This window comes from Adelges cooleyi, unplaced genomic scaffold (assembly GCF_023614345.1).
Source record: "Adelges cooleyi isolate 19-005CV unplaced genomic scaffold, UGA_ACOO_1.1 ACOO_flye_CR_arks_rails_tigmint_CR_PRNA_2, whole genome shotgun sequence".
Lineage (NCBI taxonomy): Eukaryota > Metazoa > Arthropoda > Insecta > Hemiptera > Adelgidae > Adelges > Adelges cooleyi.
The window spans coordinates 11,558,856-11,585,236 of NW_026095860.1; the positions used below are offsets into that span (position 1 = coordinate 11,558,856).

Here is a 26,381-nt window from a genome sequence, read left to right on the forward strand (position 1 = left end):
GCGGATTCGGATGGTAAAAGTTTAAAACGAGAATCAATATACAGACATAAATTAGCGAATCCAAAATATCCAAAAAAAACATGAAGTAATTATTTCGTGTGTGACCGGCAAAGGTGGTTTTTTCAAAGCAATATTTGTTTTATCGACCAGTTATTAAAGTATCCTATTTTACACTAGCCGTTAAAACACACAAGAGAAGTTTTTGAAAATGTTAAAAATTTGGCTATCGGCCATTGGCTTAATATATGGTACCTACACAAATTAATGATTCGTGCCGTTAATATCTGTTAAAAACCCCAATAAATATTAAATAATACCTATCTATATGGTAACGACCCATGATGACGTTATAAAGCCAAGGCCGTTCAATGACCGTATAATGCGGCTTAACATTTTAAACATGTTTTCGTGCAGTACCATACTATATATTAATATTGTAATGTACAGCACATCGCAGTAATTAACCACTACATACACCGAAAGTGCCCAAATATATTTATTGGAATATATTTATTTATTTATTTATATGGATACACACAATATATCTAGTACTTGGGTAAATTATCCAATTTGTATGGCTGACAAACGGGCGCACATCGATTTGGTGTACTCGACGAATATAGTCGCTTGCCTAATGCGATTAAAAACGAAAATGAAAAAAAAAATTAAATCCATGTAATATTATAATGTATTCGAATTTGAAATTAAATAGTAACAAATCGCTAGCCGACGCGAGGCAATAGGACCAAAATCCATTTCCATTTTCCATCAATATAATATAATATGCATCTAACTGATTAGCATATTTTATTTAACGCACATATTTTCATATACATATGGATTTATATGAACACATGACGGGTTACTGAACAAAGCTGAAAAAGCTAAACCACAGCAAGGCGTGTAGGCACAATACTAGCATCAGTTTTTTCAACGGACTATTATGTATATCTAGAAGATAGTGTGCCCTGGGCTCGATTGGCCAGAGGAAATCACAGACGATAAGAATACTGCCGGTATGGTGGTGTGTAAAGTGTTGAACTGTGTGTGCGGATTTCAAAATGGGACTGGCAATTTTTGCTACATGGTTTCCGGGCCGACCGCTATCGCCGAATAGTTTTCCCATGTGATGGAACCTACCCTTTAGGATATGTGAATAGGCGAGATGAGCTTTTATTGGCTAAAAAAAAAAAAGAAAAAACAATTTCCCGGACCTTTTTCCCGGTTGCGCCAATGTTTTTGACAGTTTCAATAAACGTTTGATGAAATTTGTCGATCGAGTTGTGCCTGTATGTCGTTAGTCATACGTTATACTATATAATATAACTGTTGGGAGAGCTATACGTTATAGTTTTTCATTTTGACGATGACGACGTTCTATTGGCGGTGCCGGGCGATGGCATGTCTGTTTTAATTAAACACCGAGGCGCTCGCATTATATGAACATGTTTATAATTATGCAACGGCAATATTATAGTGTATAATAGCTTCTGCTTTTATTGTACACGCCGGCAATGGTAAATATATATATTTATATATTGTATACGTATAAATATACATATTACTCCGTACGGCTGCCGAGACGGTGCGGTGGTAAGAAACGACAGGCGATAGAGGGAGCTCGTGTGGCTGGGAACAGGCGGACAGACACTCAGCCTATACACACAGACTCGGTAGTAAACCGTGTAATACTTGGCCGGGGTGGATTTGCTCGGATTTCTCCTCCTATGCGACCTATATATATGTATATATATATATATATATATATGGACACTAACGGGCGGTTCCGTGTCAAAAACTCGCGTTATGCACTCGTCTTCATGAGCCTGTACACTCTTCCCTTTATAACTTGTTCTTTACCCTTTCTCTTGCCGCAGATATCTCTGTTTAGAGCCAGTACACGTGTCGTCGTAGTTGCCGCACCCTATCCATGCACGGTAAACGAGCTCTTATACGGTTTTCATATAATTACCTAAGCTTTTTTTGATAGTTCAACAGGAGTTACGATTAGAGAAAATAATCGTTTTTATATTATACATATGTATATATATATATATATATATATATATATATATATATATATATAATAAGGCGAAACTCAGTTGTATAAGCTGCTTATATTATAATAATATGTAAGCGTAAACGGAAACATAGGTTTGGACCTTTAAACCGCTTATAGTATTACTGTAACACCGATATTGCAACACATAATAAACACATTTTGTAGGAAATTACAGTTTCTTCACAATTAATACCGTTGGCTATTATGTCAAAACCACCGTTAATACACATTCGTTTATAGCGCAACAATTGCAAGAGATCCGTTTAAATAATTATACGTGAAATAGTATTTATTGGTATTAAGGAGAAAATATGCATAATATTTTGTGTTATCAACCGCCGCGAAGGAGAACCGGAAAGGAATAATAATATCGGTTAATGTGTATAATACCGAACAAAAGTGAACCGAACCGTTGGGTTATTTTAACGAATCGGATTATCATCATCATCATTGAGAGCGTTGGAAAACAATAAGGCGAAGCATAAGGTTAAACGGGTAGAATTATTATACTATATACAGCCGACAACGGTGTGGCGGTTGATTTAGTAAGTAATAAACGCGTATAAGATTCCACGAAATCCACGCAATACCCGACATCCGATTATTTCCTTTGGATGATGTTTCCTTTGAGTTAACCGAATACACCTTGTCGACAAAATAATTCAATACAGTAAACAGTAAAACGCACACAAGGTATAATTTTTAACTTAGAAAATTTTTTACACGAGTAAAATAAGCCATTTTGTGCTTACAAGAAACCAATTTAGATCTAAAAGCCTGACAAAATTACGCCCACTCAAAATGATCGGATTTTAGTTCTGTAAAAATATATTTAAAGCTAGTCTACCTTTTTTTCCAGGTTATTGTGGAAATCGATTTTTTAATAACGGTTTCGTCTACTTAAAAAAAAAAAATAAAAAAAATAATAGAAATACTAAACATTTTACTAGAAATTCAAATAGGATTTAAATTATACGATTTTAATTAAAATATCGAAAATAGATTCCCACGATAATCTAGCAATGAGGCCGATAAACTTAAATATGTTTACAGAATTTTAAATTGAAACACATCCTAAGTAGGCGTAATTTCGTCAGGCTTTTAGGTCTAAAACGTTCTTAAAATGTTTTTTTTTAGTAGTTGTTGTTAGGTACAAAAGCGAAAGTCTTGGTAGGGTTTGTAAAAAAATTAATACAAACTCGAATATTAAAAAAAAAAACCCAACCAATCCGCTTTGGAAAACTTATACCGTACTTATGTATCAAGTAATCAACCGTCCAGAAATACGAATGAGTCGTTTCGAAGCCCGTGCTTCCAGTTTCCCTGCCTCGGCAAGTTTAAGTTCGATTCACAGATATATAATAACACAAAAGTAACCTGTACAATATTATTGCCCAGAACGTTGCCAGATAGACACTTGAAACTATTTTTCAATTACCTCACGTAGATAAAAAAAAACTTAGTAAATAATATTAATTACAATATAAAACCACAGTACTTAAGTAAAATATTTTCAGTGAAAATGTAAAATTAAAACAAAACGCCAAAAAAATTAATTGGTTTTGGATTTTTCGAAATCCGAAAATCCAAAAGTAATTTATTGTCAAAAAATAGGGGTTTTTTTTTTAATGATGCTTAGGTACGTAGCTTTACAAGCAGCTACAGTAGCATTTTTTATTTAATTCGGATTTTTGGATTCCCATTACTAGTGCCTACCCACCGCCAACGTTATTCGCATTGGAAACTATGATACAGCAGTACAGCTTTGTATTTTAACTTGTGTAATAATATATTCAAGACGCAATTTCGGTTTCCAAAACAACTCTGGGCACGTTTTCTAATATTGTTACTATATAGAATAATATAAATAATATATTTTTATACGTTTGCGGGTGTGTGTGCACTGTGCATGACCGCCAATAAATACTCTGGTTGAATTGAGCAGTTCAGTGATTAAAACGAACAGCGGGGGCTTTATTCAAGGTAAACATAAATCTTTCGAAGGCACGGTAAAATAAAATGTATAAGTAATACATATGTATGTGTTGGTACACACTCAACTGGCAAAAAGCTTTTCGCGATACGCCTAAATTATTATTTATGAAACCAAGTCGAGTCGAAACGTTCACGTACGGTAAAATAATTTTACGTTTACAATGTTTAATATTAAAATACAAGATTTTTCGTTTTCCGTAAAAAGCCAAACGGTCCGCGATAACACTATGCACACCTAACCTACATATAATAATTATATTTTAAAGATAAAATATAAAGCCCGTCACGCTGAGGCGTTAAATGACGTGAGACGAAGAGAATTTTGGCCCATTGGAAAATCACTTAACGGATTAAAATCACAATTTCACTTATTGCTGAAAGCGTTTCAAAGAATCTCATCTCCGCGAGATTGCAAAATTGTACATTACCCATAAAAACGTCGCGGCCCAAACGTGTACTTTTTGGGAATTTCAAAATCAATTATGTTTAAGACAAAATATCGATCGGCGTCGTCAACGTGAGGGGGTTTGGTCAATAAGATTATATTTTGTTGACATAATATAATTTCCTTAATAATACTGTCTTAATTGGAATGATTATAGTAGCCATAAAAGAGGTAATTTGAGAGTATAGTGCCAATTGTAGAAAAAAACGATGAAAATTCATTTGATTTGTATTGGATAAGATTTATATATTTTTTAAAAATACCGCAAATATGTTTTTGAAAAAGTTATTGTGTGTTATTTAAAATTTGGTTGTTTTAGTTTTTGTGGAAAAATCTTCAGTTGGCTTGGGTGTACCGAGCGATGAAAATCGAATTTAACAGAATATCTTTCTTGCTGTTAATTATAAAAATTAATTAAACCTAACAAGGTTAGACTTATAGCAGACTTAATAAGTACAACGGCGCGAGACGGAGACAGTTTTAGCTGGCCGACTAAAAGAGTTGAAACAACTTTTGGAAACATTACGGCTTTAATTTTGTTTCCACGTCACGCTTTTTTGCTTTAGACATCATTCTGTTGTGTTTGTAATTAAACTTCGTATTATGTCGTCATTAAGTAGAAGAAGAAAAAAAGGCTAAATAAATAAATAAAATGTTATCCGTAGACTTTCCCGAAGTTTAATAATCTTCTACATGAATAATTTCCAACTCGACTGATAATGAATTTTTTTTTTTAATAAGCAAACCGTTTTCATTGTACAATTATACGTCTGGCTCAATTTTTCTTTGTTAATGAATTCCTACGTTTAGTCTTCTGGAGGTGAAAATGCGTTTAATCAACAGCCGACCGTAGTAATTTATTGTCTTCACAGCAAACAGGAAAACGTTAAAAACGATTAGTCGAAACCTTATTAACTTTCAATAATGAATTGGCTGCGAACGCAGTCGTCCGTCGTTTTTAGGGTCAAACCATCCACAGTAGTGTTTGCATACAAAATAACGTCCTCTTTAGTTCTCCTGACTTCGCCAAGTCAATACTTACGCCTAGTGTGTGTGTATTATATAATATTTTAAGATCACACACTATCTTACTGTTGTGTGCGGTTCTTGTTTCTGTCGCGTGACCGGACACAACTTTGGAAAAGGCCAAACCGATTTGTGGCGATCGCTTTAAACCGTGTTAAATAATTATGTTCGAAATTATCACACGGACTTGAAGCTCTACAATGTTGGCGGAAAGTTTATTATTATTATTTTATTTTTTTTTACAGCCCGAATTTCTTTCATGCGAACCCGCGGTACACGCTGGGCAACTGATTAAAAGTTTAAGAACTCTCTTCGCGCGCAGCAAAAAGTACTACCTACCGAAGACGACGAATCGTGTTTATTTATTATAATTACTTTTTTTTCCTTCCATCTTCCCCCTACTTCCTGCCACTCGTCGTCTATCCCCTGCACAGTTTGCAAGTGATTAATCCTCGCCCTTTGGGCGACTATACCACAATACAGCTTTAAACAGATAAGAATTTGCGACTAAGAAGGGCTTCGTCGATCAAACCGCTTGTACCAATGTAGGCTTAACATGTTAACTGTTATCATTTGTTACAATGGGTAGGAGGGGGTGAGTAAGTGATGTCTAGGACCAAAACCAAGTATGTGCACATATGTATACATATGGGTGTGTATAACGCGTACGTGCTTATAATGAAAAAGAAAGACCCAAGTTCCGGACCGTATATATTATGAATGTGTACTTCTTTTAATTCATTTTAACAATTTATAGTCCCCCCGCGTTACGACCGGGGTGTCTTTTTTTCCCTCTAAAAAAAAGGGTTTAGGTCGAAGCACTTAGCTCTCCAAACGCATTTGGCCGGTCCTCGATAGTCTGACGGTATATTTTCCCCTCCTCTTGCCGTGCCCTTTCACGTATCTAAGCTATAATATGTATTCATGTATATACTAACATTTTACCTCCATAATGGTTACTTAAACTCTGTCACGGTTCACGGACACGTCGGACTAGGTTGTAGTCGAAGTCGAGCCGGAGGAAGGTACACAAAGATATTTTCACATCCGTTAACGACGGGGCGACCACCCTGTATATGTAGCAACACCAGCTTGTTGTAGCCGACTACAATACACGTCTACCGTGTTTACCTACACCGTGTATTTACCGCAATGCGGGCCGATTTTAACGCCCCTGTAAATCGGCCGCTTAAGTCTGCCGGCGATAAATTTTATGCACATCCACGCACCCCCAACCCCCTTGCTGCATATGTATTAAAACCGGCACGTATTCTTTTTTATTCCCCGGAGGCAAAGCTATTTTTTTAGCCGAGAAAAACGCAACGGATTATTACTATTAAAAATTATTTGTTTTACCCTTTATCGTTACCTACGCATTAGTACAACTATTATAATATGTCTAATGTATATTTTACTTTTTATCATATTATTTGCAAAAAAAAAAAAATCATTACACGTAGGTCGGAACGTCGCAGCAAATAGGATCAACGGGGAAAAAACAGGAAAGACCTTTCAATAAGTGACTTTACCTTGTACCCTTTTTTTAAAATATTTTTTTCCTTCTTTCGATTTAACACTATTAACGCGCGCATTTTGAGGTATATAAAAGCAAATCCGTGTTTTCTCTGGCGGTCGTATATAGAAACCCTGCTTGACAAAGTTCACAGCGTACAGAGGAAATATTATATAAATATAAGCAATATATTATTATAACATAGCCAATCGATTTCCCATAGTTAATCATGTGGAAGAATTTAAAAATTCGCCGGTTTATAATATATTGTAAAGAGTATGTATGTATAAAAACGATGGCATTGCACGAGAATCGGAGAATATTTTATGACGGGTTTTGCTAGGCACTCGGCCAACTGTTGGTAAACGACAGCCGACCAATCACTTGGAGGGTGGAACGTTGCCATGCTTCCTTCTTCGAGGATTCATCCCTCCGTGTACCGTTTTTCCACCCTTTTAGCTGTTGTGTGTCCTCGTCCCGACCAAACCGACTCAGCTTTTGTGTACATTATAATGACCAGAAACATATATATATATATATATATATATATATTGGCGTCGCCATACACCCGAGTTTTAATCCACTCGAACAGGCATTACCGTTTTTGGACCACACTCTATTATATAAAAGCATGCATTTGATTTTTTTAGCCGGAATATTATAAAATATTTTGCCGAGTTAAGCGAAGTACCGAGTTCAACCTTACCCTCGGACATTTTTTATGAAAACTGTAAACTAAGACGACCTATTTGCTTATGGAGACCTACTCATAGGCGCTGATGGACAATTACACAACTATAACTGCTGGTATTTTATGTATTAAGATGCCAATACTATGTGCAAAACCAGAATAGGACCATTTCGGTAGTCGCGTTCCACACTAATTGTGTAATTTATTGTATACTGCCGGCAGGAGAATGTCGTGTTTGTGTAAAAAACTATTTAACTGGTTTCGCAGTGGACAAATAAAAAATGTATATTTCAAAAAAAAAATAATGCCAAACGTTGTATGCAAATATGTACAGAGCACACAAAAATGACCGCGTCGCATACAAAAAAGGGTTGCGCACACGAATATATTTATAATATCGCAGTGCATATATTATTATTATTATTATAATAATATAAAATATAAATGAAATATTTTTCGCTGCACAGTAGTGTAGGGGAGGGGTGGGGGTTGGAGAGTAATGGGCGTTTTTGATTCGAGGCGCCCGGCCATAACGCTATGGCTATTACTACTGGCTGCGCGTTATAAATCATTGACAATAAAACGAGAATAATTAGTAAAACCGTTTGCGCCCCTCTCACCCTCCCCTCCGCCGCTCCGGAAGGTGTATTTCGAGCACGTAGGCAATAATTCGCCCGGGTCCTAAATGAATTATAGAAATAATTATGCATGTAAGCACCCCCTGTCTTTTTTTATAAAAAACATATATTATATATTTTTTTTATTCGACATAATAATAATATTATTATGAGCATATTTTATTAAGACGACGGGCCGCCGGACAAAGTAATAAGGGGACGTGTCGCCGTTAGTTTACTTTCTTTTCTTTTCTTTTTTTTTTTCGCTGCGCCGTTAAACCGCTCGGGTACGCAACAAAACTTACACTGTTGCGCTGCGCTTGCATGTGTACCGTGGCGGCGGCGTCGCTATCGGTAGCACGTGCGTGTCCCTCCTCCCGTCACGCCCATCTAACCCTGGCGGCCTCGACTTCCCTCCGAAATGTACTGTATACACATTCCAATATAATAATAATATGTACGGACACCTATATAAGATACCTCGAGGTTAACAGCTGTACTCGACTTAAAAATATTGTATCTTATCATTGACGTTTTTGCACACCATTTATTATACAGCCGGCAATACAGTACTGTGACCGTATTATTCTCATTCGTATGCGGTCCCAAACTTCAAGAGCAACTATACATTTATATATATGTATATATTTTTTAGCGTTTTTTCGGGTGTCGAACAATTGAAAATAAACGTATACTCGCCCGTCGTTTTCGGGTACAAAATGTCAAACCGGACCACTAACGGCCGGCGAACGATGAGTAATGGCCGCCTGACTGTGTGTGTAATGTATACGGGGCACTTTGGCCATAATAATATACTAGCACTTGATCCGGTGCGCCCTTTACGGCTTATGGCGAAAAAAGGAAGTCGGCACATGCCAAAACCTGGCCGAGGAAAATTTACCGACGTCACAGACGTGCGTTTTCTATTATTATTATTTTTTTTTTCACCGGCACTTTATACATAAACCGAAGCCAGGCCTTGTAATATTATCTATAATACACTACCGAGCTTAACGCAGACCTAACTCGAAACCATTTCCACAATCGAGCAAATGAAACTAAATCATACCGCCCGCCGTCGTTGTATATTGGCGTTTCGACGTTAACCGCGGTTTTAAAAAAAAGTTTGAAATCTTAATGAAGAAAAAAAAAATTTATAGTTTTTTTTGGTTTGATAAAAAAACTCTGTCTGTTAATGACAGCGTGCAAGGAAAACCGGAACTCGTTAATCGCTTAGACACGAGCTGCGTTTGTGCGGATAATTAAATCTCGGTTTATAGTCATTATGTACGGTAAAACCAAACTTTTACAAAAAAAAAAAAAAATTCACATTAAAAAGTCGCGGTTAATCGCTTTGTTGAGTACAAACTGATCATATTATGGCAAAAGACACCGTGTTAGGTCCATAATACAATATACGATTATAATGTGGCGTTGAATGTTCTTGAAAACAAGAAGTAAGTAATATAACAGTTACCGCGGTGAACACTTTCAGCCGGCAGTGTCGCACATTATTATAATATTCTGGCAATATGTACTATAGAGCTAGGACATGAGCTCAACAACGCGTTTCGGTTAAGTAGAAATCAAACACACACCAGGTGTTCGCCGCAGACTTGACACACGACGAATTATACATACGGTGTGCCCATTATGCTCGGTAACAACGGCGGCCAGAATAATAATAATATCAAGAAGAGTAGTTAGGAGACAGTGCTATAAGTCCGGTTAGCGTCAATTAAAAAATTTCTGGCCGTTTGTCGTGGACATTGCGGACGGACGGTTGTATTTATTACAAACGTTATTAATGTCGTTGTACTTGTTTTTGTCGGTCGATCACGTATATGACCGGATAGAAGACAAAGCGGTGACGGTGGCAGCCTCGGGGTGTCTTTAAAAAAAAAAAAAGAGGGGGAAAACAGACAGAGAGAGAGAGAGAGAGAGAGACGGAGACATAGAAACCCATAATTCGCGATACTTCCCCCTTTTATATGTGTGTGTGTTAGTCGAATTTTAGGGAGGAAATCGGCAACGTCTATAGCCGCTGCGCATTATATGTATTATATACCGGTGCAATGACCTCCCAAACAACAACGGTTTGGGGTGCTGCACAAAATGCAGCTGCCACGACCGTCACCCTGCTGCTGCTGCTGTTGCCTGCCTATTGCTATAGCACAGCAGCAGCCCGTCGACAACTACGTTGCACGTGAATCGAAGGTCACACACACACCGAGAAACCGTGAACAACCAGATACGATAATAATATAACATTATTATTTTACCTACTCGCCAGACGGAAAAGTGAAAAAAAAAATTATAATCGAAAAGGTAAAAAACCAAAAAAATATAAACTAGAAAAAAAAACCAAAAAATCTTCTTCGTCTTTGCCTTACGCTAGCAACTTACTACAAAAAATAATATGTATTTCATTGTTTTGGCAAATACACGTTCACTGTGTTGATCTTTTTCAAAAACCGTCTGAACCGTTAATATCGTCGTCGGTCATGTTATTACATTTTTACTACTTTAGTCGTGCCCACATAATATGTATTATCGGGTTAATAATATTTAGCGCTTTTTAATATAGTATAATATAATATGTATGTACAACCCTGTATATAGCTGCATAGAACTGATGTGTATCGTATAGCGTTAATAAAAAACAATAGTAATATATCATTATAATTATTACAATATGATGATGATTATGTATGACGACGGCTACCGTCGTAGGGCGTGCCGTCGGCCGGTGACCTTTCATTAGCCAAAATGATACTAATTACTATGATGATAATAAAAATGTACGGATATATATATAAATTAAAAAAATATTAAAACAACTCTGTAAATTAACCTTTTCAGTAGGTAAACGGGGGAGAGGGTGGGGGTGGGTTAGGTGTGGTATATTATATTATACGATTTCCCAACGGGATTCGCGCGCGAGCAGGGAACAGCGTCAACCGGCGTGGCGTTAAAACAAAAAACAAAAATACTAAATAGAATTACATTAAAAAAACAACACATCATGTTTAAATTATTCGGAAATTCCCGGTCACTTCCAGGTGTGTGTGTATCTCTCTTTACGCCGTGTATAATATTATTATACTATGTCTGCGTCGCCGACTACTATAAAACTCTGTACGACACAAACAGATGTCCATAGACCTACCCCTCTCCCCCACCGCCTATTCTTGGGACAGCTGATTACCTGGTGATGTTGTCTGTACATACATACACATACACATATTTTACAACATCCGAGTATATACTATACACGGTCTACCAGACGTATTACCCCAGGCCGTACAACCACCCCAGGGTCGAGGAATTTTTCGGTTTTTAATTGAAAAATATTATATAGAACACCGTGTGCGCCAGACTATTATATCGGGGGTGCGTTTTTATGGTTACCAAATAATAATAATAGTACCTAATAAATATAACTGACCCGAGTCTGCCTACAAGTATTCTTCTTCGATGAACTTCAGCACGGGGTTTAGCATTAATTTATTAAACGCACATACTTGTCGATGATCGGGCGGCCAAGTGATGGAAATGTGTTCAAACTCCAGAGTACAGTGGCGTATATCCAGAGTGGTATTTTTGGGTGAGGAAGGGGTTTGAAAATTGTTATTAATATAAGAAAACGATTGTATTTTATTTGTACATATTAATAATGATATTTGAAAATATTAGGAACTTGAGAGGGGATGGAGGGGTTACACTTAAAAACACTTTGGCCGGCGCTAAAGCTCTTAAGAAATAATTTATTCTCCGTTCTTTAACACTCTGAGCAACAAAAACAGATTAGAAAACGGCATTTATAAAATAATAATATATTATAGTAGTTTTTTTAGTTTGCTATGTTTTTTTATAATTAAAAATTCATTATTAAAAACGTCTGCGCGTTGTTTTTTTTTTTTTGTTTACTAAGTACAAAAAGTCGCACTTACAATATTATCAAACCCTAAGGTCAAATAGTGAAAAAAAAAATAATAGTATTATCCTATCCTCGGGCCGGCACCGTGGACTGGCACCGGACTGGTGGTAAGTTCGTTTTTAATTTATATATATATATTTTTTTTTTACCCGGTAAATTCGAATAGTTTAAGGACGTTGCTCCTGTATCAAACGATGACGACCGAAAGTGAGCAATAAAGGCCGTCGGCGTTGTCTCCTTGCCTGGTAGGTAAAACCGTTAAAATAATTTCCAAGGGTCCGGGACTCGGGAGCGTTGCGTGAGGAGAACGCAAATATATACAAGTGCAACGATCGGTAATTAAATAAAGTGTGTCGAATAAATAAAAGACAAAAGTAAAAAGAGAAAAGTGTGTAGGTACAATGTGCGCGGCCGAGAAAAAGAGAGCGAATCCGATTGAGATACAATTATTATTGTACAGGAGCCCGGGGGAGGGTGATGAACAGACGTGATGGTTTTTCCCGGTCAGAGTCATGGACAGGGGAGGGCAGGGAAGGATCCTGGATTTAGTATGCAAAACCGGTCTTACGCGCCTACCGGAGCGATAATTCCTCCGTCCGAAACGAATACTTATATTATATTCGACGGCTAGGCGGCCAAACGGTATCGACACGGGGCCCTTGACAGCTATAATATATACATATATTATATGTATAACATTAAAGGTATACCCCCGTGGCATCTCCTTTGCCGCCGGTCTAATGTCGTTTGCATCGCGCCTCCTCCACAAGACATCCTAATAATTTTGCGGAAATGCCCACTCATAATAAGATCGCGGTACGTCCCCGTGTTAATGTGACGTTATATACCGTCGTGGATACGCGTTGCCGCCGGCTGTCTTATTATTTTCCAAAAAAAAAAAAAAATGTTAAAAAAAAAACCGTGTACTTACAAAAGTTTTGGTATGTCGATCACGTGCCGCGGATGATGAAAAGGGGAAGACGGAAATTCGACGGAGAAAAAAAAATGCTAATATTAAATAAACAAAACGCAAAAGTGACTGTCGGACGGTCACGACATTTTTACTGCTTTACGGACAAACAACCGAGTACTTACTGGGTCCTCGATTCAAAGAGGGGGGGGGGTGGTTAAAAAAACACGTTTAAGACCCGTATAAACGTCGTATACGTGGATTAAAAATAAAAAACGCGTGGAATTATTAAAGTACGCCTTGAATAATACATTACACTAACGTTGCTGTAAAAAAAAAGGTTGGTTCTAACCTATCATTTAACGAATTAGAAAATAGCATCCCTTGTTATATTATTATATCCACCCGTTTGTTTTTTCGGGCTTTCCTATTTATTAGACTATCACTAACTGCGCCCTCTTTTGTGTTTACTGTTTTTATTTAATATATTTTCTTATTTGTATAATTTTTTTGCTGAAATAGTCTAACAGAACCGTTTATATTGTGTGCCATTATCTATATATGGGTTACAACAGGCTAATGGTATCTATTTGTTGCAAAGAGGCTCCACAGTTATTTTACTATCGACCATCTTTATCGACTCTTAATTTGTAACCGTACTTTAGGTCTACGAGGGCCAAACAAATTTCTTAGACCACTAAACGTGTGAATTAAAATTTTATGCTGCGTTAAAAAAATAGCGTTATTTATTGTAAACGCATTATGCTCTTTTTGGTGTAGATATATAAATTCCGGTATATATTTCCTGAAACTATAATGCGGCCTGTGTGTGTTCTGTTTAGAGCGATGGTGAAATCTAGGCGTACCTAATACCTATATAAGACGTATAGGCGGGATCGAAGATCAGACACACCACGAAAAGCGTACTTAAAAACCCGTTTAGCGTCACAATAAAAACTAATCGCCGCAATAACCGCCTCGGCATATTATAACGATACAATCGTGCGCGAAAACCTGAGCCGCCAGTTCTTTTGCCTACGAAATCCTTATGCTGTTTAGCATTTATATTGCACGTCGGGATCGTTTGAGCATTATTTCGGGTAAATAGCGTCTTCGCATAAAACAAAAAAAATAAGCCCAAGGAAAAAGTTGGTCCGCCACCGCCAATCGACGTTTGCTCCCGATATTATTATATTGTTTTCTTCCAAGTTTGCAAGATGACGTTTTTTTAAAAAAAAAATAACACCATCAACTCTTACCAACAAGAATAATAATAATATTGCAATATTGTGTATAATAGTATAATTTCATAATAGTATTATTATCATGTACATTATTATTTTATTGGCGTTATTGTTTTTCATCGTCGGTACGAAGCAGTTTTTATTGGCGTCTATCCTTTAGATGGTTCTTAAGTCTAAGTTTATATATATATATATACACGTTTTGCTCACGACCACCGCCGCCGCCGCCGCACTTGGGTAATAAATAATAATATATGGTAAATAAAACGTCCGGCATACCTCTCCCGTATAACTTTCACGGTGTTCAAAAGTTGTGACGACCCGTGTATAAAGGGTAGGTACTCGTCTGACGATTTTATATAGGTCTTTGGTTCCTTTGAGAATTCAACGATGTCCTCGCCCTCGAAATTCTGTTAAACGCGGGTGGACCGCGTACCAGAGTATAAAAGAAAATTGCTGTTTACCGACAAAGTGGTTGCACGTAAACCCCATATAAGTGTGTCTATATATAATATATATATATATATATATATATGTGTGTGTATGTGTGTGCACTCGAAGCTTCTTACCGCGCGCCGCTAGTAAAACTATCCTTTAAGCGTTTATTTTTCTATCGTAAACAACCGACTCTTTCCACGACGTTACATCCTTGGTTTTATTAAAAAAAAAAAAAAAAGAGTATTACACAAACTGCAAACCACTTGAGCACCGTAACCGCAAGCGATGAGTTTAAGCAGGTCTTAAGTATTTTAATTTTAATCCCACCTCAAAACCTATTGTTCACTCGACGATAGAGAAAACACCACTTTCTTGATATAAATCAGCCTGTATAAATGTACGGATATAAATCGTGCTCTGTAAACGTGGCAAACTATATAATAACGATACCACTCACATTTGCCCAAATAACATTGTGAAAACAACAAAGTTTACTAAATCAATAGTATTAAAACGAGGCAATGACCAAGCTGTAGGTAATTCAAAAACCAAATCAAGTTGAATTGTAAAACAAAATAGAAGAAAATATTTCAAGTACACTAATTTATAGCACAGAAAGTTTTCCTATCAGTGGCATATCTTGGGATGGTCGGATGATTGAATTCTTGTAAAATGTTTGCAATCGATAATCGCTGTAAATAGTTGTAATCTTAAAAGATTTATGAATTCGTCTTTTTAACATGTCACGTTGAATTCAACTTTACAAAAGATAATAATAGAAATGAAACTGCTAAAAAAAATGTAACTCGTTTGCTGTATATTTTATTTTACAGCATCTACATGGGGTAGGTACACGCTATGTATTTAGTTTGATATCGAGCTTGCACTAACTAAAAGGGTGTCCGTTAAGTGTTCCTCACAGCGTTTTGGCCGGGCTTACTATATTATACAATTAGATATAGACACACTGCTGAGTCGCACAGTCGTTTTATTTTTTCTTCTGTTATTCGATCGCTAAACTATACCGCAGCTTTTTTTAATAATGAAAAAAAAAACACCTCCAAAGTAGTTTCCGGGGAGGGTGGAACCTACCGTATCTGTTTTCTATGATAGTGTGTGGCACACGCTCGTTTATTCAAATGGGCGCGTTCTTCACCTGGTGCCCGAGGGATAATAATAACATGCGAGTTGGGTTCACGCACCGCCGCCACTCGACAGATGGCAAGTAATAATAATTATCGTGCGAAGTCGACCATTTTATTATCCACGACAATGGTGCGGCCGATACCTTAAAAAATCTACAATGAAAATATTACAACAACTGCAACGTTAACGTGTATAATATACATTGTATACATTGCACGTGAGGCGTGGCCGACCATCCCCGAACAGAGAGAGAGAGAGAGTTGGCGAAAAGTGTGTACTTAAAATGTATGAGGAATGCAATTATCGCGACTGGTCAGTTAAATATTTTCAAACTTGTTCAAACTCAAAAAAACCCCTTTTTTTGAGTAGAGGCGATGGTTTTTGCTAAAGTCAAAAATAAAATGGAGTGAAATCATTTATTAAGAAACAAAAAATCAAATTGAATTAATGCATAAAATAACTATACTATAACTTTGAAACTTACCAATGTTAATTAAACTAGACTTTATCAAGTAACCTAATATAGATAATTAAGTCTCACTAACAAGTCATAATGACCGTACAGTTTAAAATGAAGCGGATTGGATATGGCTTGGATAATATTTTTAAGCTGCGCAAAAAAGAATTAGATACTAAGTATAGAGTAGGTGTAACAGTAAAATGCAATATTGACAAAATCGGATAACCTAATAGAAATATTTAACAAAAATAATTGTTTTAATTTAAAAAAATATTATACTAAACCGATAAAAAAACATTCTCATTCAGTTTTGACTTAAACCCATTCAGAAAACATCTTTTGTTTAACTAAAAATATTATGGAAAATTAGCAATTATAAGCATTTTTTATATGACTTGACATTTGTTTGAAATAATTCAATTTTCCAAAGCCCCATCCCCTAAACAATAAACCACGTACAAAAAATAAACAGAGACGCAGAGTTATATATTTTAACAAAGGTTTTTTAACTGGATGTTGCGAAAAACGTGTCGCGGCCACGAGCGGGTAAAAAAGAAATTAAGATGTTCGTCTTGTGGTTGTGTTGAAATTGAACGCTGGCGTTTTTGGCTTAACGGAGACTCCAATAGTCGCAGAGTTGTCAGTAAAATGCTACCTCGGCCGGTGGTACAATGTGTACAATATATACCTAGAAACGCGTGCACACGAAAAAGGGGTGAAAAAGAACGAAAGGGGATTATAAAGTTTATTGCCCCCTCCCCTACTTCCCCCCACCCCGGTAGTCGGTCACGGGGAAAACAATGGCAGCGACAAACGTTTTTTTTTTTTTAATTTTAAATATTATTAAAAACATTTAAGTCGGCGAGCGCGTGTCTTTTACAGAATTTAACAATTAGTTTTTTAAAACCATTTTTATGAAAAGTTATACCGCCGCACATCGCCGAAATTGCCGGAACGCAACCGGGCAAACTTAATTATATGCACGACAACACTGTGCAACGACCGCCGCCAAGTTATGTAAGTTGCCAAGTACAATAGAAGAAGAAAAAAAAAAGAAGAAAAACAAGTAACCGCTCGCAAACGACTTTATTTATATGTGTATTTTTTTTTGCCATCTGGTATCTTCTAATTTTCGTTCGGTTACCTACCGCTGTATAATTGGAATTACTACAGTTTAATATATTAATAAAAAAAACTAAAACAATTACACAAATTAAGATGGTTTGAATTAGTTTTTTTTTAGCAGTAGCAGTAGCAGTAGCAGTTGGTTTTGCGCGGTCCGTGGCCTGTGTTTTTTTTTTACCGTACAAGAGAACAGAAACCGGCTCTCGGCGGCAAAGAGGGTCCAAAAAAAAAAATCAATACGGCCCAAAGGGGCAGGTGCGGTACTTTATTTTCTATCCGTTTCCCGTTTTTTGACCCCGAGGGATTCTAGTGGCAATTTTTCCCCCCTTTTGGGTTTCGTCGTACACCGTTGATAGAGTCGCCGGATAAGAAAATCTTCACAGTCTGGTTCTCATTGAGCACAACGCCGTAATACATATTAATATTTTATAATGATATATTATATTATTTGCTTCAAACACGGCCTTATTACAATCAACAGGCTTAAGCTCACTGTGTGTTTGTTGTACAGTTCACAAGCAACAAACTCTTCTCGGTAAAACTGTAAAAACGATAAAAATTGGAAACGTCGTCAGAAATGTATGCTGTACATTTTTAAAAAAAATTTTATTGGCACCAAAGACTGCCAAAATCATTTTTTAAAAGGGTTTAGATAGCTGTATAAAAAAAATTGTAGACCATGAAAAGTTTATTGTCTCCAAGCGGTCGTGTGTAATCTATCATAGGACCTTGTAGTTTTATCGACAAAATTAAATAACCGTTAATCCAGTTTACTCTGCACTATTATCATCATAACGCAGTTAATTTTCATTCATGTCAACATAGTCTTCAGGAGAAACAATTTGACATGTTTACCGTTTTAATGTTTAGCAATTTAATTAGACCATTTTCTTTGAACTTTAAACGCGGTTAATAATTTTACTGTCACTAAAGTTGCAATATGTGTGACGTTTTCACAGCATAAAACACTGTCAACTGTTTCCAACGGGGGGAATAAGGAGATTAAGCGGCTTACACGATAAAAACAAAAAGTATACCGGTGTTATAGAATTAAATATTTTCTACGGGAGCTTATCAAATTTGTTTTTGAATTGCGTTCTCAGCAAGAAATGACGTTCAACTCGAGTAAGTCAAAACTATCCCGGCGAGCACACATCGGTCACCTGGTGTAATATCGTTCGATAACCTATATATATTAAAAAAAGTAAATAGTTTTCTGGTGTAAACAGTATTTTGTTTTAACTCAACCGAAGAGCGTGCCGGGATAATCGTTCGTTCACACAGTTAAAGGTTTGTCGGTTGTGTTGGAACGATACCCCAGAGTGATACCCTCGGGTGCGGTATACATTTTGAAATGCAATAAAAAATAATTGTAAAAAAACCATAATATCGTTTGGACCGCACAAGGTTAAACCGACGGCGAACATAATATACTGTGTAGTTTCAAAAAGGGGAAACCGTTAGAAAAACTTCCAGCGTTACAATATCATTATTTATTGCAAACTATATATATATATATTCCACCGTATATCTCTCTCCCACCATTAACCGCGTACGACCGGCAGCTGTTCCGGTCGCGTGGCGGCTGTGGCTGTGGCGACGACCTATACCGGCTCGTTTACACACGTTGACTTGTGATAATAGCGTTGATAATTCGTAGCCTCGTGGACTAGAGACTTGAGCGACTTACCGGAAGTAGTCCATAAGGGGTGGGTGGGGGGGAGGCGGAAGCGGCGAGGGAGATGGGAAATATAGCATGTTATATGTTTGTCTTACCCGATTTGTTGCCGGACACTTGAGACAGGGCGGCGGCCGCGGTCAACTGCGACGGCGGTGCGGGGTTGTGGCTGAGTATATACTTGGGCTCGAACTTGGAGGGCTGGGCGATGGCTATGGGCGCCGGGTTGGTCATGGTGGTCACCGTGGCTGCCGGCATCATCAACGTGGACATGGCCAGCATGTTATCGCGGGTTAAGAACGACGACGGGTTGATTTTGGCGTTGGAAACGGAAAACGCGGTAGCTATATGGCTGTAGGTAGCTAATTATAGGTTAGCTGATGATATATTATCGCTTTACAAACTAATTATTTACTATTTTACCTCCGTTTTACCGGCATGACAGACCGATATATTGCTTTCGCGGTATATTATTTTTTTAAATCGAACGTTAACGACAAACGCGGGGGTATCCCGAAATCACCCTTTTCGACGACGACTGACACTATATAATATATTATTATTATTATTAAAACGATACTATACTATAATATTATTCACACCGTAATTAGTCAACTGTTGGGTACAACTGAAGTAAACCACTGACGGCGAGCGGCAGAGGTCGCGACGACGGGACGACTGCGTTCGGACTGAAACGACGACGACCACCACCACCGTGAAACAACCCCTCTGAAGTCGGGTGGCGCTTATGCCGGCCGACCGTAGTGCCCTCTGTCGCCCTAAACATTCCCGTACACGCATAGCCATAGGTTTCATCTTTTACTCACACCCCATCTTCCTCTCGATGGTCCTTTCTTTGTTTGGACAAATATATATATACACGTCCATTAGTGTGTAATATCTTGACCTGGTCGAAACAGTAAATACCGTTTGATACAGTACACGGTTACCGTACCAAACATTGAAAACTGCGAACAACAGATGTCAACCGCCGCCCGCAAGAAGGAGATCCGGGAAAGGGTGTGGTGCGATGGGGAGCGTTTAAAAGTGAATGGGGGAAGTCCTGGAGCAAAACAGATAGGTGCGGTGGAAATTCTTACCTAGTTGTCGTGCCAGGAAAGAAGGTACCGTCGGCCACTTGTGAGAGAGGCCAATAACCTCGTCAAATTTAGGGTGCACACATTAACGGCCATATTTTTACATGCCAGTTTTAAATGCTATCACAAGACTCGATGGTATATCTGTAAGTGGTAAGAAGTTCGATAGGTTTACCTATCGAAACAATAGTTATATATTTTTATTATAAAAGTATTCCTTGAGCCTAAAACGACATTTCAAACACTCGGGTCTGACGGCGGAGTTTACCGGTGTGTATTTTGGTTAACTGAAAACGTGCAAAATGTTTAACGGCTTGTGCTGTTTAATTGAAGCGCTAAAATGTTGAGTTTTTTTTTAACTTTAAACAAATTCTGGCCACGGTATTGCGCGTTATTTTACGAGGACCATGAACTACGCACGATCCGTCTAACCGTGTACATAATGTATAATATTATATTTATATCTGTTTTATGTAAATATGAGATAACTGGCACTTCACGACTGTAATAACAGCGTAACTACCACGACAGTAATAATTAAAATCTTGTACTGCCTTTTCGAAAATATGGTACCATAGTGTGTAAACGAAAAGTTTTACGAATATTTATATTTGTGTGTGTATGTGTACTCGGCGAACGACGTTCAAACTTGAAACGTTTTGCAGCACGTTTATTGTGCCCGGAATGTGGCCGTTTATTAGTTTAGATTTTTAATTTTTCTTTATTAATAATTCGCTAATTTATATGTGTACCGACGCGGAATAGTCCATATTAGCATTCCGAACAGTGTAAACGTTTATTCGCGAGCAGCCGCCATAGACAAGCAGCAGCCAAACAACACGGATTTACATAATCTCCTTTGAGATAAAACATATTATAATAAAATATGTGTTGCGTATGCATAATAACTTGTACAAGCAGTCGACATAAGTGATTACCGTCCTTGACAGAAATGCTGTAACGCGGTTAACAAAAAACAAATATTGTATGCAAACAGCAGACAAAAATGTTATAGATTAAAATGTTATAGAACTGTATCTGACAACAACGCTATATTGTGTGTATTCATTTAGGAAAACTGATTAAACTATGAAAACATTGATAAAAAAATAACAATCGCTCATTCAATTAAAGCGAATAAGTAAAAGAATGTTGGGAAACTACAAAAAAGTGTTCTATGTTGAAAACAACATTTTTTAAATAATTTGAAAAACGAAAAAAATGAAAATATTTTACCTACTTAATTTGCGCTTTTCTTTTTAATTATTAACTGCTGGCGGACTTATTCCTTTTTGCTAAATAAAATATGAAAAACACGACGGAGCAGGAATTAAAAAAAAAGCCATATTATTTGCCAAATAATACACACCTAATGAAATGAACAAAAAAAAAAGTAAAAGCAATGAACTATTGACACATTTAATTATAACTTAAATGCAATTATAACTAATTGCAAAAAATCTTTTTGAGATTTTCGAAATCATATTTTTTCTAGACGCAAGAACGTTGAGCTTGTTTCTTTCAATGTACAAACTTGTTCGTCTCTTTCTACAAAATTATTTTAGTAAAAAAGGTGATTGTTGAAGAAGTGAATATCACTCGTTCCATGAGCACAGATGATAAGACACTTTTTTTCTCATAAAATAATGGCAATTTTAAAGTTTTTCTTACTGGAAACACTTGAGCTTATACAATTTTTAAAAAATACTAAATATTTTATTTTTTTATTATTATCTATCAACTAAGTCGATAGATCTCTGGAAAAAAATAAAAAGGATATAAAATTAATTGTAAAAGAACATATTATCAAACTAAATTGTCTCAGAACTAGAAAATTGCAATTATTTAAACGGTAAACGAACAGCATTGTCCTTAACGAATCGTCCTGTACAAGATATGGTTTGCATATTTTCGGGTTGTTACGGTTGGGTGTATTTTTGAAAATCATATTTTTCGAAACCCCCTTATTGTACGGCGTACGGGGAACGTGTGAAGTTTTTTTGGGAAATCAAACTAGACGACGCGCGCCAGAGGGGTGGAGGGTGATTGGGGGGAGGGAGCTAACGGTTTTTCAAAGACAAGTCATCCGATTAAAAAAAAAAACAAAACAAAAAAGGTCAGTGTAAAGACGGCAGACGGCCAAAGCGAACGTCCCGCGATTTGGAATCTCTTCTGCCCGACACCGCACCTGGTCTCGCCCCGGTCTCTACCCATGAGGCAGACCCTATGTAAGGAAAATGACAAAAGACCCGACTTGTGCACGGTGTAGGTACACACACGCGGTGTCTGGCCTATCCCCACGTGGTTTAAATAGGAGGTACGAAAACGAATTACCAGTGGTCCGAAATCCAATATTGTATTCAGAGCAAAAAAACACTAGGTGGAAAAATAATACAACCACGTGACGGCAATGAATCATGCGCGTTTTATCTATATTGTGCTTTTTACAGTATATTATTATACCTACTGGTATTGCTGCTCAGCGTTCATCCCCACGGCAGAGTGTGTTATGTTATATTAATTTCCGAAGAAACGTACATCACAATTATTGCATATTGTATAATATTATCTGTTGCACGGGATAACTACAGTAACACATAACAGACTTGCACAGGTTTTCTCAAAAACCGTCGGTATTATAATATAATAGCATAAATGATGTATAAGCATATACCTATTAATGTTTTATAATTAGATAATATCAGCTGTAATGATTGCTTTTTTTTATTTATTTCATTTTTAAAAAGAATGAAAAAAAAACTCTGTTCAGCTGATGTAAAATATAACAGCTATAACGTGTAAAGCAAATACAAGACGAATTTGGCGTGTTGGGGAAACATAAAGAATTTAACGTGAAATGTCCGAAGGGAAAAATAACCGTTTTGATGTTTATGTTGTGTTTATTAATGTTGCGAGAAACTTCCCGTTAAAATAATTACATTTCGCGGAATTTTTGTATAATATAATAAGTACGTTATGCGCTAAATTATGAACTAAACAAACTTAATGCACCGGGCGGCGATGCGTTAATGGTAATTTCTCTGAAAATGGGTTTTTTCTCCGGAAAAAGTCTATAAAAAAGTATTCAATATTATTTTCAGTCATAGAAGTTGTTCGCTAATACTAGGTTTCTATCACAACGGTTGTGTTTTAACTTTAAAAAAAAAAAAATATAATCACCTCAGACATCTACCCACTTCGTCACACAGTTACAATACTATTTCATTAGCTGTTTCTTTTAAGCGCACAAACTTGTATAATATTATGATCTGACAACTTCGCCAAGTATTCTATTAGGCGAGTCTCGCGCTGTTCATATAGCCGATCTTAGTATTGTAACATATAGACATTGTGGTTTTGACAATATTGTCTAACGTTCAGTACAAAATGAGTAAACGGTTTACGGTTGACGACTTGTGGTATTTTTGACGCCCTTATTATATGTAAATACCGCCACGGAAAGTCCATTACGCGGCTTTTAAAACCGTCACGGATTTGACCAGCGCCGTACAAGCTGACTGTGTACACATATTTCAACTTTATTACATGGAACGCTGCAACGGGGACGACAATAAGTAATTTTCCCCGCGATTTATGAGTCCATTTAACCGTGACAAGGGATGACAGATATTATTGGTGTGATGCGCACACCCTGCCCAACCTGGAGTAGGAGAGCGTGGTGTGTGTATATACCGGTGAATCCTTTTGTACAACGATTCCGTATAGTAGTGTTCGCTCCAACTTAGCCGCCGTATTTTCGCACACTCCCCTTTTATCCCGGTGTTCCTTTCCCACCCCTCACTCGTCCGGACTCTATTTCACCGACGGGTTTTTGTCAAAACGCCAAAAACCTCTAGCGTTTGAGGTCTTTCGGGATGGTTATCAGCGATTTATTTATAAGCTTTACATCCGAACGGTTCCGATTCGTCCACAGGCCGCCGACGACGACGGAAAAACTAACAAACATTTACCCCGTACTTAGCCTCCTGTCCGTGTTTCTTTTGTACACTAAGTCCATGTAGGTTCGGGGGATTTTCCTTACAAACGACACCGCATCTTGCGGCATTATCGCATTTTATTAGTTATGGCAACACACGGATAAACGGAAACAATAGGTTTTAAAACGATTCAGTCCAACGGGTCGACGCAATATTACATTCCGAGCAACCTAAATAATATATCCACTGTGGAAAGAAAGATTTAGTAAATAGAAATTCTACTGTAGCCATACATGTATGTCCAGAAAATAATAATATCAGCACCAAAATGAGTGTCTGAATAATATTAGACTTTGTCTTTATTCTGATTTATTTCAGGTATAAAAAAATTACCGCCACACTTTATTACGCAACACAATATGCATTGTTATACTTAAGGAAAATGGTATAAATTCATAAAATATCCACACGCGGTGATTAACACACGATATAATATTATATTATAATGTCGCATGTCACGAACCGCATTTATTGTAACTATATATGCATTAAAAAAAAAAAAATTAAACTGCATATATTATATTTTTACTTTGGAGGTTTATTATACAAATAAAATCAAAACCCCGAAAGCTTGATCTTGAATAAATTTAAATTTAGTTAATGCTTACAATTTGAAGAAAAAAGATCTGGAACATGCAAAATATGCAATTGCATATTATGTCGACGCAAATATTAAAAACGAAACACTTTATGAGAGTAGGAACATCCTTATTTTAACAATTAGGTACAAAATGAAGACAACAAACAATATAATCGTATACCGATAAAACGCATAATATAGTAATACAACATATTAAGCACATTCGTTGAGGATGTACTTTATGGATTTTTTAGCAAACAATTTTTTTGCATATTTTATACTTTTGCTGCCGGTTGTTAAAAAAACATTATTATTTATCTATTAGGTGCCTGCGAGGTTATCGTCCTCGTACACCGATATGTTTTTTACATTATTCCTGGCAGTATAATGGATTCGCACCCCAAGTGGCGGTATTAATAGTGTAGGTATATACAGGTGACACCGGCTAAGCGCGACACGGCTAGTAGATAAAAAAAAAATGATAAAAAAAAGGAAAAGTGATTATCATAAAAGACGGGTTCGCAGTTAAATGGCGCGCTGACAAAGGCATTATTTAAAGACACATAATACAAACTATTATAGTAATATAATATAACGATCGTCGTGTATGCCCGCCTATAGTAATCTCATCTTTTTTTTTTAACGTTAGGTTTCGGGTTATTTTGCATAATAATAATAATAATAATAATAAATAATAATACAATGGACGGTCCAATAACCCGCGGTGAATTTTCCACTGGGCCGGGGTTGTAGGGCACGTTTGATCCCGCCGACTTAAGTCGAATCGCCGCTGTCGGGAATTATCATCCAGGCGAAACGGGTCTTAAGCAAACAGAGCCCTTGGCTTTTTAATCGGACGTGTCGATTCCGTTTGTATCGAGTTAAGATTATGTGCAAATGAAAAAGGTCTTAATCTTTGCGCCACTCCCCCCCTTCTCCCTTCTGAGTCATCCGAAGATCTTCAATATAAAACCCGACGAAAAATAAAATACAAGACCTACTTTATAGATTGTTACATGTTAAGTTTGATATTATAGCGAAGCTTAAGTTCCCACGAACTTTGCAAGTTAACCCCGACTCGACACTTGCCTAGAATATAGTATATAGCTACATCAAAGTGCAACCCTTGTTTCTGAAATTTAATGATATTTTTTATTTCCTTGCGCTATCAATATGTCGTATTAAACCCGCGTTATTTATTATGTAAATATTTGTAGGTATCATTGCCGCCTGTTTACCCGTGTTTTATCAGTCTAAAGCCAGCCAGTACAACAAATGTTTGAACAGCATCACCTTCGCTGGGGCTATTCGTGTTATGTATATATATTTTTTTTTATTATGTTATGAACGAATCGTTACATACATTTCGTCGGAGGGGTAGTCAGAGCAGAGGAGCGGTCCTCGAAATGAAACAGT

General features: G+C 36.9%; 1 protein-coding gene across 4 annotated transcripts in view; it reads right to left on the bottom strand.

The window, feature by feature from the left end:
- Positions 1 to 26,381, bottom strand: part of LOC126833283 (nucleolysin TIAR-like) — a 197,786-nt gene that overhangs the window by 54,093 nt on the left and 117,312 nt on the right. Inside the window, exon 1 of one of the 4 annotated variants that reach the window (XM_050564528.1) lies at positions 19,389 to 19,968. The exons of the other annotated variants lie outside the window; for them this stretch is intronic. Within the exon in view, the coding sequence (XP_050420485.1) occupies positions 19,389 to 19,572 (184 nt within the window). The 5' untranslated portion in view covers positions 19,573 to 19,968. Of the gene's footprint in view, positions 1 to 19,388; positions 19,969 to 26,381 lie in introns of those variants that run through there. 4 annotated transcript variants of the gene reach the window in all.